This window comes from Pongo abelii, chromosome 7 (genome assembly GCF_028885655.2).
Source record: "Pongo abelii isolate AG06213 chromosome 7, NHGRI_mPonAbe1-v2.0_pri, whole genome shotgun sequence".
Taxonomy (NCBI): domain Eukaryota; kingdom Metazoa; phylum Chordata; class Mammalia; order Primates; family Hominidae; genus Pongo; species Pongo abelii.
In genome coordinates, this window is record NC_071992.2 from 160,974,785 (window position 1) to 160,986,891 (window position 12,107).

Here is a 12,107-nt window from a genome sequence, read left to right on the forward strand (position 1 = left end):
GGCGGGGCTGAGGGAGATAAGGTTTAGGCGGGGCTCAGAGCGGCGGGTCTGGGGGGGGGTCTGGGTGGGGCGGGGCCTGGGCGAGGATGCGGTGAGGGGGGTCTGGGCGTGGCTGAGAGGGGCGGGGTATGGGCGGGGCTGCGAGGAGCGGTGTCTGGGCGAGACTGAGAGGGGCCGAGAGGGGAGGAGCCTGGGCGAGGCTGCAAGGGACGGGGTTTGGGCGGGGCTGGGCGGGGCTGAAATGGGCGGGGCTGCGGGGAGGGGAAGGAGAATCCCAGCGTGTTGAAGGGTCCGCGAAACCGAGCGGTGGGGGACTACGCGAAGGGTGGGAGGAATTCCGAGAGGAGGGTCGCGGGAGCCGCGGGCGCTCTCAGCCCGGTGTCCGCGGTGTAGGGGTTGGGGCGCGCGCGGCGGCGCCGTGAGAAACGGCGGGTCTCCAGGTGCGGCCGGGGGCACCTGTTTCTAGTACTCCTGTCCCCGCGCTGGCCCTCCAGCCGTGGGAGCCGGGCCGTGGGGGCGGCCGTCGCGAGCATGCGCACCGGCACTGCTGCGGGCGGGCGCCGAGTCTGGGCGCGGGGACGCGGGGCGGCGCGAAGCGGGGCCCTCTGCCGCCCCGCGCTCCCATGTACGCCTTTTACTCGCTGCTCATCTACATCTTCTACAGCCTCTTCCGCAGGGATGGTGGCGCCGCGGCGGCCGCGGAGCCCGGGGACCCCGCCCAGGTGAGCGGGGCTGGCCGTGCAGCCCGTCGTCCCCCGCCGCCTGCCCCACCCCCACGCCGAGGTTCCCGGGGCGGGGGCGGGCACGGGGCGCGGGGCGACGTGGCCGTGCCGAGGACCCTCGGCTTGGCTCCGGTGCTGGAAGCGTAGACTTCGGCCCCAATCCTCCGGCCCGGTTCGCGGAGGGAAGGGGCCAGCAGGCTGCCTGCCCCCTCCTCAGGGGCGCCCCTGCCCCCTCCCTAGAGAGCCCGCAAGCCCCGGGGTCGCCGGCGCCCAGACCTGCCCGCGCCAGAGCTGTGGACCGAGCTGACTGGCCTGGCCGGTAGGTGCGGGATGGGAGTCCCGCGGGGCGAGGGCGGTGCTGGGACCTCCCAGGGAGGGGTGGAGGCCTGGCTCCAGCACGTGACCCAAAATGTCTCCCGCTCTCCTCCCTGACCGGCAGGCAGCTCCGAGCCTGAGGATGGGTCGGAAGGCGCAGCCGAGGGCCGCGCGGCCGCGGTGTCCCTAGAAGAGGCCCTACTGCGCCTCGCCGAGTTCCTCTCCGTCCAGCTGGGGGCGGAAGAGAGCTGCGGGAGCCCGGCCGACCTGGGCCAGGTGAGCGCGGCGGAGGGGCTGCTGGCAGCTACCACCTGCGCCGGCCTTCCTGGCTCTAACAGCCCTGCTCCGATTCTTGTTTCCTTCGCAGTCTGGCGAGGTCCCCCCACTGTTGACGGTGACCAGTCAGCTCTTGGCCCTTCTGGCATGGCTCCGAAGCCCCAGGGGGAGGCAGGCCCTGCTCCAGGGGACTCAGCCAGCCCCTCGGGTCCGGCCCCCGTCTCCAGATGGTGAGTAAAGGACAGTAAGTTGAAAGACTCTGGAGGGAGCAAATCCCGGTAGAACCTGGGCGGCTTGGAGTTCGGGGTCCGGTTCCTGAAGATTTGGACTGGAGACCTTTTCAGTGCTAACTGGGCCCACCCTACATCAGGATCCACATCCCAAGAAGAAAGTCCTTCCCACTTCGCCGCAGTCCCAGGCGAGCCACTGGGGGATGAGGCCCAGGGACAGCAGCCCCTCCAGTTGGAGGAGGATCAGAGGGCGTGGCAGCGGCTGGAGCAGCTCATCCTGGGACAGGTGAGGCCCCCGGAGCCAGAAGGAATTGGGGGCTGGGGCGCCAGAAAAAGGAGGTCCACCCTGTCTCTCTTACCTCTCCCCAGCTGGAGGAGCTGAAGCAGCAGCTGGAACAGCAGGAGGAGGAGTTGGGTCGACTGCGCCTGGGCGTGGTGAGGCTGCGGGGGGACCTGGCAGGGCCGGGCATGGAGGGGGTGCTTCAGGTGAGTGCCGAGGCTTCCTTTCCACCAGGGGGCGACAGACTCAGAGAAAAGGGTTCAGCATCTGACCCTGGAGAACGAGGCCCTGAAGCAGAGCCTGAGCCTCATGCGGGACCTCCTGCTGCATTGGGGCCCCGGGCCCCCCATCAGGGCTCCGCAGGTACTCTTTTCCCGAGTTGCAGCCATTCCTGCAGCCTGGGGCTCTTGCACACCTGGCATGCAGCCACAGGACCCAAGCCTCCTCAGGATCTCCCGGGATGGTCTGTGTAGGGCAGCCCCATCAGGGAGGCTGATGCCAGTGGGAGGACTCCCCTCTCCGTGGTTCCTCTGAGTGGCTGATCCCAGGAGAGCAGAGGGACCGTGGGAAGGAGCTCTGCGTGGAGTTGGGAGGCATGGGTTCACAGCCAGCTCTGCCCACCTCTTGACTTGACTTTCCCATCTGTGAAATGGTACCGCAGACCGTCCCTCTCTGAGTCCCTCCTGGCCCCCACCCTCCCGCAGGAGGAGGCGGAGGCATTGGTAGAGCTCCAGGGCCGGCTTCAGGAGGCCCAGGACACCACAGAAGCCCTCCGAGCCCAGGTGGGCATGGGGCCCAGGGATCCGTGGCTCAGGGGTGAGGAGGGCTGGGGTGCTGGGAGGGGCTTATCTGAGGCAGGGCCTGGTAAGTGCCTGTTTCCTCAGTGACAGGGGTGGGGTTGGGCGGGGCAGCTGGGGGTGCAGGAGGTGCAGCTGCAGGGCCTTCAAGGGGCCCTCCAGCAGCTCCAGCAGGAGACGGAGCAGAACTGCAGGCGTGAGCTACAGCAGATGCATGGGCAGCTGGCAGGTAAGGGCTGGGGCTGGGGCTCACGGGAGGCCCTGGAGGCTGGGCCTTCCCTTCCAACAGACTTCCCTCTCCAGGACTTCGGGCACGGATGGCCAGCCTGCGTCAGGGCTGTGGGGACCTCCGAGGTTTGGTCAGCACCTTTACCCAGAGCTGTCAGGGTTCGCTGAGTGAGGCCCGGGGCCAGGTCAGTATCCCTCCCCGCCTAGCCCCTCCTCTCTGGGAAGCCTATTCACTGTTCTTTTGACGGGGGTGCTCCTGGGGATTTGGCTGTACTAAGAAGTGGGGCTCTGGAACCCAAACCAGCTTCTGTGTGACCCAGGGTAGGACTTCACTTTTGGGCCTTGTTCTAATTCTATGCACACTTGGTTGACAGTAAACTCTTAAAGCATTGCCCAGAAGCATGGAGGAGACAGATAATGTGGTGTCCTTCTCTGTCATTCCTGGGTTTTATCCTAAGGCTACTGAATGATGTCCCCAGGGGCCCAGAGCCACTGGAAGTTGTGGCTAAGCACAGCTGAGCGGCCCTGTGGGGGCTCCCTGCCGCTCTCAGGACCCTCCCACCTCCCACCTTCGCAGCTCCTTGGCTGACCCCTTGCCTTCTGTACATCCCTGTTCCCTCAGGTGTCCTGGGCCTTGGGGGCACTGTCATCTGGAGAGCCTGGCACTCAGCTCCCTGAGGGGCAGCAAGGGCCCCCAGCCGGATGCCCGGGGCGGCTGCCAGAACTCAAGGGTATGACAGGCTTGGGAGCCCAGTGGGGGCAGGGAGGGTGGCTGGAGGAAGCGCAGCCTCTTTGTGCTTTAGGGTCTGCGAGGCATTCCGCTGACCTGATCCCCACTGCAGGAAATATCCGTGTGCTGTGTCGGCTGAGGCCAGGGACATCCTCCAGCCTCGTGAGCGTGGAGCCTGGCCCAGGGGGCACCGTCACCACCTGCTACCGGGGGCGCCATCGTCGATTCCGCCTAGACTGGGTCTTCCCTCCAGACGCCAGCCAGGAGGAGGTGACGGCCTGCCTTTGCACCCATCCTGACCCTTTCTCAGAGTTCCCTGAAGAGCAGGAGAGGCTCCAGTTTCCCCTTCCCAGTCTGGCTGTCCACCTGGAGGAGCGAGGGTAGCTGGGCTCTAGCCAGGAAGGAAAGGGAACCAAGGGGGCTGGGAAGCAGGGCAGGCAGCCCAGCTTGCTGCCTCCTCCTCCCAGGCTTCACTGCCTGCCCACTCCTCTTTGCTGGGGTCCAGGGTCTGCCCAGCTATGAGGGCCTCTCATTGCTTTGTGGCCCCAAGGCAGGCGGTGGGTGGTGGGGGCCGTGGGTGGGCAGGCAAGCTTCTAGTCTTAGTGTGCTCTCTCTGCCTTGCCTGGATCCCACTCTCCTTCCCTACCCTTTTCCTGCCAGACGCCTGTGGAAAAGCAGGGGCTCCAGCCCCAGCCCACCCCACCCCACCTTCACACACATTTTCATCTGCACGTGCCCTTTGCTGCTAGAGCTCCCATGGCTGAGGAGATGGCAGCTCAGAGCCAGGGGAGACTAGGTAAGGGGCAGAATGGCAGCGACTCCCACCCAGGCTGCCTGCCAGCCTCACAGGGACAGGGGGACGACTGCCCAGCAGGTGGCCAGGGTCACCCTGATTCCCACTTCTCCAACCACTTATTTCTTCATCCTACACATCCCTCTGGCCTTAGCCCCACCCCAAACTGCAGCCCTGCGCAAGGCATGCTTTGTGCACTGTTCTCTGGACAGCCGTACTGGACAGGGTCCTCTAATTCAATGTGTCTGAACCAAAGGCATCTGTGGACAAGCCCCTCATCTGTGTTCCCGTTTCTGCAGTGGTGCCATGATGTGCTCCTGAATGTCATCCACAGTGCCACCTCCATCCAGTCATGGAATCTCAGTGACCACACAGAATTCTAGATTCTAGCCTCATGGCTGTCTTCAAAGAGAGCTGACAGCCCACCCTGTTACCAGCGACCTTCTGGGCATAAAAGCCAGCCATGTTGTTGCTCAAAAGACTGTTGGTGTCCAGTCCCAATGGGGTGAATGTCCCAACCTTGTGTCTCTCTCACCACCTGTCTGTGCCTGGGCTCCAGCAGGCCTGGCTGGCCACCATCCCCCATACCTGCAGGCCCTTCCTGGGGTCATGCTTTGTGAGCCAGGTACTGCTGTGGCCCTCTAGGTGCACTGCCATGAGTGTTCACAGCAGGTGCCACTGTAGCCCTTACCTCTCGGGAAACTGAGGCACAGGAAGGTCAAGTAAACTCCAATCATACCCGGGTTTGAACTGAGCAGTCACACCCCAACATCTGGGCTCTTTTTTTTTCTTTATTTTTGAGATGGAATCCCACTCTGTCGCCCAGGCTATAGTGCAGTGGTGCGATCTTGGCTCACTGCAACCTCCGCCTCCTGGGTTCAAGCAATTCTCCTGCTTCAGTCTCTGAAGTAGCTGGGATTACAGGTGCGTGCCACCATGCCCGGCTAATTTTTGTATTTTTAGTAGAGACGGGGTTTCACCGTGTTTGCCAGGCTGGTCTCGAACTCCTGACCTTGTGATCTGCCTGCCTTGGCCTCCCAAAGTGCTGGGCTTACAGGCGTGAGCCACCTCGCCCAGCCCGTCTGGGCTCTTTTAAACATTTTTTAAAATTTTTACTATATATATATTTTTTTTGTTTTTTTATTTTTTTTTTGATAGAGTCACACTTTGTCATCACCCTGGAGTGCAGCGCGATCTCAGGTCACTACAACCTCTGCTTCCCGGGCTCAAGAGATCCTTCCATCTCAGCTTGCCGAGTAGCTGGGACCACAGATGTGCAACACCATGCCTGGCTAATTTTTTTTGTAGCTTTTGTAGAGAGGGGGTTTCACCATGTTGCCTAGGCTGGTCTCAAACTCCGGAGCTCAACCAATCCACCCGCCTCGGCCTCCCAAAATGCTGGGATTTATTTTTGTTTTTTTCACGTTGGCTTCCACATTAAGGACACCACACCTGCACTCTTAACTGCTGTCCCCAGGCCTCCTACGTGGTCTTCAGGACTCCAGAGCCTCTGCATAGGCTGTTCCTCTTCTCATTGCGTCTTTTCCCTTCTTTGCCTGGCAAATTCTTGTAAGCACCACCTTCTCTAGGGAGACAGAGGGTCTCTGTAAGACACATCCTCCCCCATGGTCCCTTAGAGCCATCTTCCCAGGGGACTAGGCTCTGCTCACACCTGCCTTCATGGCACTCCCCACCCCACCAAATAGGTCATAAACAGGCAATGTGGGGAGGACTCAAAACACATTCTCCCGCCTCCCCCAGGTCTTCAGAGAGCTGGAACCTGCGGTGCTGTCCTGCCTCCGGGGCTACAGCGTCTGCATCTTCACCTATGGCCAGACAGGGACCGGGAAGACCTACAGCATGGAGGTGGGACAGAGCCCACGCCCCAGTGGGAGAGGCCCCAGGGGCCCTGCATGACTTGGATGTGAGCCCGGTGTGCACCCCACCCCATCCTCAGGGCCCTCCTGAGGACCCCGGCATAGTTCCTAGGGCGCTGCAGTCGCTGTTCCGGGAGATGGGGGCCGGCCGGCAGCACCGGGTGACACTCAGCATGGTGGAGATCTACAATGAGGCTGTCAGGTGGGCTGCTCCATCAGGGAGGCCTTCTCCCCACCCCTGGCCCAGGGCCCTTCCGGATTTCCAGAGAACTCTGGAACCAAGACCTTCCCCTTTCTCACCAGGGACCTCCTTGCTCCAGGGCCTCCCGAGCGCCTGGCCGTGAGGCAGGGCCCAGAAGGCCAGGGCGGGATCCAGGTGGCTGGCCTCACCCACTGGGACGTGCCCAACCTGGAGACATTGCACCAGGTAGGGCTGCACCGCCTTGCGAGACCCCGCCCCGTGCTTCCACTTGGGGGCGGGGACCCTGCACCTGACCAGGCCTATCGCTCCGACTTTCAGATGCTGAAACTGGGGAGGAGCAATCGGGCCACCGCCGCCACCGCCATGAACCAGCGCAGCTCCCGGTCGCACGCCCTGGTCACGCTGACGCTGCGCTTGGCGTCTCCACCGCGCGCTCCAGGCACCGCAGGTACCACGGTCGGTGCCTGAGCCCTGCGGAGTCTCCAGCACACCTGAGGCCCAGCCTTCCCCCATGTCGGGCTCGCTCGCCCCTCTAGGCACGCTGCACCTGGTGGACCTTGCGGGATCTGAACGCGCACGGAAGGCAGGGGCGGCCGGCCCGCCGCGGGGAGACCCAGACGGCGCCCGGCGCCTGCGGGAGGCCCAGACCATAAACCGCTCGCTGCTGGCGCTAGGAGGCGTGATGGCCGCACTGCGGGCCCACCGGCCGCACGTGCCCTTCCGCGACTCGCAGCTCACGCGACTGCTGCAGCCGGCGCTGGGCCCAGGCACCACCGCGGTGCTGCTGCTGCAGGTGGGCGCCGGGGCGGCGCAGGCGCGGGGCAGGTGTGTGCATGCCGGTCACCGCCCACCCGCGCCTCTTGCCCGCAGATCTCCACGCGGCCGGAGGATCTCGGGGAGACAGTCTGCTCACTCAAGTTCGCCGAGCGAGTGGGTCAAGTGGAGCTGGGGCCAGCCCGGCGCCGCAGGGTCCCGCGCTCCTCCGGGACGCCCTCCTCCCTGAGTACCGACACTCCGCTCACCGGGACCCCCTGCACCCCTACGCCGTCCCCTGGCAGTCCTCCATGCCCCAGTCCCGACAACGGCTCGGGCTCGGCCCTCGCGCCCGCAGAGGGCCTGCCCCTGTAGTCCTGGGTCGCGGCCCTGCCCATGGGGTCTCAGGCCAGGTCTCTGCTGGCAGAGGCGGTAGTAAAGTCCCTGTACCCCGTCTCCCAGGGCACAAGCTCCCTAGCCTCTTTGGATCCACTGCTCCTGAACTCCCAGAGTCACCCCTCCACCTCCGCAGCCAGTGAAGTGTGTTGTGCCTGCTGAAGTGATCACCCCCCGCCCCCAGCCCTGCATCAGGCCATAGGTCTTGGCTTCCTCCTTATCACCATTTGCTGTTATCACGGCACACAGCAGGGAATCCCAGGCCCCCCGCCAAGTGGTTACCCAAGTCACCACTCCTGACCCAAAAATCAGGCATGGCATTAAAACATTGCAAATTCCTTTACTGTTATCCTCCCCACCACCAGGACCATGTAGGGTGCAGTCTTTACTCCCTAACCCCTTTCCCGAAAAAGGTGCTACCTCCTTCCCAGATAGATGAGAGAGGGCAGGACTTCAGGCTGGACCCACTACTGGGCTCTCCCTCCCCCAGCCTGGAGCACCGGAGGGGAGGTGACGGCTGGTGACGAGGGGAGGTGACGGTTGGTGACGGATGGATGGGTAGTGGGCTGAGAAGAGGGGACTAGGAAGGGCTATTCCAGGCTCAGCCCTGCCCCTCCAGCCTTGCCTCTGAGTGTAGGAGAAACAGAGGCATGACTGACCAGGGTGAGGGTTGTGCCCAGCTGGGCCACGGCCATGCATGGGGTGGTCCAATAAACACCGTGGACTCCCAGCAAGGCTGCTGCCTGGTGTTTCGAGGCTGCTGTGGTCGCAGACAGCCGCCTCGCCTTGGCTCCCTGTCAACAAGGTGGGGGTGGGAGCGGGAGGGAGGAGCGGCCCCTGTCTTAGGAGCCTCACAGGCTGCACCAGGAGAGCAGCCAGCCTGGGCCAGGGGCTGCCAGGTCCCGAGGGTGGCTGACCCAAACGTCGTAGATGCTTTTGTTGGGTGGCACCCCCTGGAAGAGGGCGTCTAGATCGCAGAGCAGCCCTGGGGGCCCTCGGGTTTCAGGGGTCACGCCCCAGTAGGCAGGGCTGGTTGACGGTGGACACCGGGGACAGGAGGTGGGTGGTGGTGCCAAGGGCATTACCACATTGGGAGTGTAGATAGGCAAGTAGGAGGTGGGCAGCTGCCCCCAGAGGGAGGCCCTGTGTCCCCCGCTGGACAGTCCCCTAGGAACTGAGGTGCCCTGCAGTAAGTGGAGAGGCCAGGCCCTAGGCTCTGGGGAGAGGGTCGAGGGCCTGATGGCTCCCCCCTGCAGAGTCTCCCCCTCCACTCTGGTGGGGACAGGAAGGGGGCAGAGGGGCCACAGAGGCCTTTCAGAAGAGGGAAGGGGTGGGGTGGGCACCGCCTCCTCCCCACTGTTCCCTGTGCCTGCAGGAACTGGGCTGCTCTGTGGAGCTAGCCCCGGCCAGGGTGCCCCCTCCCCGGACCCCCCTAGCAGGGACTTGATGCTGAAGCCCTCACTGGGTGGCGGAGGGGGACTGGGCGGCCGGTATGGCCGGCCCTGCAGCACGTAGGGGCCCAGGTCCTTGGCGAAGGCTCCACGCGCACCTCGGTTCTGCCAGCGCCGGCACAGGGCCGTGTTCTGCAGCCGTAGCGCCTCAGCTGGGATCAGGCTCACGTCGACCGCCCAGAAGTTGCCTTTGGCCTGGGGCTTTGCAGGGTCCTTGGGCACCTGGGTGTGGGGGTCAGACATGGGTGGGGCTGCCCAACCTCGGATGCTCAGGACTTCCGCGCGCGCTCCGCCCCCGGGTTCGGACCCCGGCCTGCCCCACCTTGCGGAAGCATCGGTTGGAGGAAAGGTTGTGGCGAATGGAGTCTTTCCAGCCCTCGTAGTCTTCCCTGAAGAAGGGGAACACGGCCTGGACCTGACGGATGATCTGAAACCGCCAGGCGGCCGGCCGGCGCCGTGAGCCCAGACGGGGATGGGGTAGCGCCCCACCCCTCCCCCACTACCGGGCTCAGGGGCGCGCGGTGCCGGCCCCTGCTCTCCCCGAAGAAGGACATTTCTGTGCGGAAGGGCGGCAGAGGGGGCAAGGGGCTCCCGGAAAAGGGTCGTGCCTTGAGGCCCTCAGCTCTCAGGACTGGTCCCACTGGCATACCTGGGTGGGCTAGGAAGGGGTGGGGGTCAGGGCTTGAGCCTGGAAGTGGGTGGGGAACGAGTCTGGGGAAAGAGAGAGTGGGGGCCGGGGCCCGCTCACCTGGGCCAGCTTCAGTCTGCGGGAGGGCGCGGCCTGAATCACCAAGGCGATCATGGCCAAGTAGGTGTAGGGGGGCTTGTCATGTCGCAGGTACCTCTTCTTCCTCCTCTTAGGGGGCTGGGAGGGCGACTCTGCCTCTGGGGGCCCCAGGCGGGAGCCGCTGCAGGGCCCCATGCCGGACGGTAGACAGCGTGGGCAGGGGCCCGGCCGGGTGGAGGGCGCAGGGCAGTGGGGCAGTGTAGGAGGCAGGGCCGGGACCTGAGGCCGGGCTGGGGCAGGCGGGCTGGGGCCTTTATCATTCGTAGGAAGGGGGAGGGGAGAGAAGGGAGGAAGAGGCTGTGGGGGAGGGGAGCATGCCGAGGGCTGCCACAATTAGCAGGTTTTGGTTAATCTGGAAGGGAGGGGCAGAGAGGATTCTAGTGGGGGCTTCTCCTGAGGCCTCAGTCTCCACCCCTGAGCTGCCTTTGGGTGGCCAGGCCCCGCTTCAGAGGGGCTGCGATGACCCATGGCTACTTTATCCCGTCTTCCCTGGCCAGGTTTCAGGACCCCATTTAACAGATGGGGGAGTAATTAGCCCATGCCAAGCTCCCAAGGAGTGGGAGTTCAAGACCTAGCAGCTAGTAGGCCCTGAGCTATGGGGGCTGGATACCCACCCAGGACATGATCAGGTGGAGCTTCCTGGAGGAGAAGGCCATGAAGCCCCCACCCTAGGAACAAAAGGGGGACACATTGACTCAACTGATTTCCTGGGAGTTGCTTCAGGAGCCCAGGTGGACCGCTCACCTCCTCCTCCCTAGCCATCTCTGCTCCTCCAGCCAAGCAAGGCTGGTATTATGTATCCTGCCCCAAAGCCCAGGTTCTCCTCCCTCACAAGGGGCAAGTTTGCCCAAGAGGATAGCAGCTCTGGGAATTAGCAGTGTGGTAGGTGCTGGCACCAGGCCAAGGGCCCCCAGACACACGGGGGCCCAGGGATACACTTTTGCCCTTCACTCTGAGAATTCAGCTTTTCTTGTGCAGCCTCCACCATGATAACCTCAAAGGGCTGAAAATCTGCAGCATACAGTGAGGTCCAGCACACCCCGAGGTGCGGAGGGGAAGGACAGGCAGCGAGTGTCCAGGAGGAGGAGGCCTGGGCCGCAAGGGGCCTTGTATATGGGGTGCCACACTGCTCCTGCCCCCACGCCCCTGGTCGGGTGGTGCCCCTTTTCCTTCTGTCTCTGACTCTCCCCTCAGACCCCACGTGGTTTCCCTCAGGACTCCTGTCACCACCTCGACGCCGCTGGGGCCCTCTCTGCTGTGTTCCCTAGGTTATGGCTGCACAGTCCTGTGCCTCATGAGGCTAATACTTGTGGCCACTTACCCCGCTCGGTCAGCAAGGCGTCGTTCTTTCCTACAAGTGTTTGTTGTTGTTGTTGTTTTGAGACAAGGTCTCACTCTGTTGCCCAGGCTGGAGTGCAGTGGTGCGATCTGGGCCCCGTGCAGCCTCCACCTCCCCCGCTAGGGCGATCCTCCCACCTCAGCGTCCCGGGACTACAGGCGTGTGCCACAGAACCCAGCTAATTTCTTAATTTTTGGTAGGGACGGGGCCTCCCTATGTTGCTCAGGTTGGTCTCCCCGGCTCAAGCGACCCACTGGCCTCGGCCCCCTCCCAAAGTGCTGGGATCACAGACGTGAGCCACCGCGCCGGGACTTTCCCATAAGTTTTTTTTTTTTTTTTTTTTGAGACGGAGTCTGGCTGTGTTGCCCAGGCTGGAGTGCAGTGGCGGGATCCCGCCTCACTGCAAGCTCCGCCTCCCGGGTTCACGCCATTCTCCTGCCTTAGCCTCCCGAGAAGCTGGGACTACAGGCGCCCACCATCACGCTCAGCTAATTTTTTTGTATTTTTAGTAGAGATGGGGTTTCACCATGTTAGCCAGGATGGTCTCGATTTGCTGACCTCGTGATCCGCCCGCCTCAGCCTCCCAAAGTGCTGGGATTACAGGCGTGAGACACCGCACCCGGTCTCCCATAATTTTTAAGGCACCCCCCTCTTCACTGGCGCCTCCTTGGTGGGGCGCTGGAGGCTCCCCAAGTTCTGACCGCCCCTTTCCGACTGCACTATCCCGGGCCCGAAACCACCCCCAAAGCTGCCACTCATTCCCCTGGCGCCCGTCCCGTTGCCCACGATGACTCGGTTTTGTCCAGCATAAATCAGTGACCACCGTTCCAGGAGCCTTGGAGCATTCCCGTCCCACCCAGGCCCCAAGGAGATCCCAGCCGCGGAGGACTCGCCCGGCCGCCCGCAGCTGTCCCCCTTGGCCCCCACCCCC

The 12,107-nt window shown here is 63.6% G+C and overlaps 2 protein-coding genes across 2 annotated transcripts; one reads left to right on the top strand and one right to left on the bottom strand.

Annotated features, from left to right (window-relative positions):
- Positions 1-262: 262 nt before the first annotated feature.
- Positions 263-8,329, top strand: KIFC2 (kinesin family member C2). Its single transcript, XM_024251623.3, has 18 exons — positions 263-722; positions 963-1,041; positions 1,162-1,313; positions 1,405-1,543; positions 1,684-1,829; positions 1,913-1,978; positions 2,058-2,186; positions 2,528-2,605; positions 2,735-2,849; positions 2,924-3,033; positions 3,471-3,579; positions 3,691-3,848; positions 6,133-6,237; positions 6,329-6,450; positions 6,552-6,675; positions 6,769-6,898; positions 6,987-7,243; positions 7,321-8,329. Exons 1-18 carry the CDS (start codon positions 624-626, stop codon positions 7,576-7,578), a joined length of 2,376 nt encoding a protein of 791 aa, XP_024107391.2. The 5' UTR covers positions 263-623; the 3' UTR covers positions 7,579-8,329.
- Positions 7,925-12,075, bottom strand: FOXH1 (forkhead box H1). The gene is made up of 4 exons (XM_054519318.2): positions 11,159-12,075; positions 9,799-10,189; positions 9,373-9,477; positions 7,925-9,272 (listed from the first exon to the last, which is right to left on the bottom strand). Exons 2-4 carry the CDS (start codon positions 9,970-9,972, stop codon positions 8,451-8,453), a joined length of 1,101 nt encoding a protein of 366 aa, XP_054375293.1. The 5' UTR covers positions 9,973-10,189; positions 11,159-12,075; the 3' UTR covers positions 7,925-8,450.
- Positions 12,076-12,107: the final 32 nt, after the last annotated feature.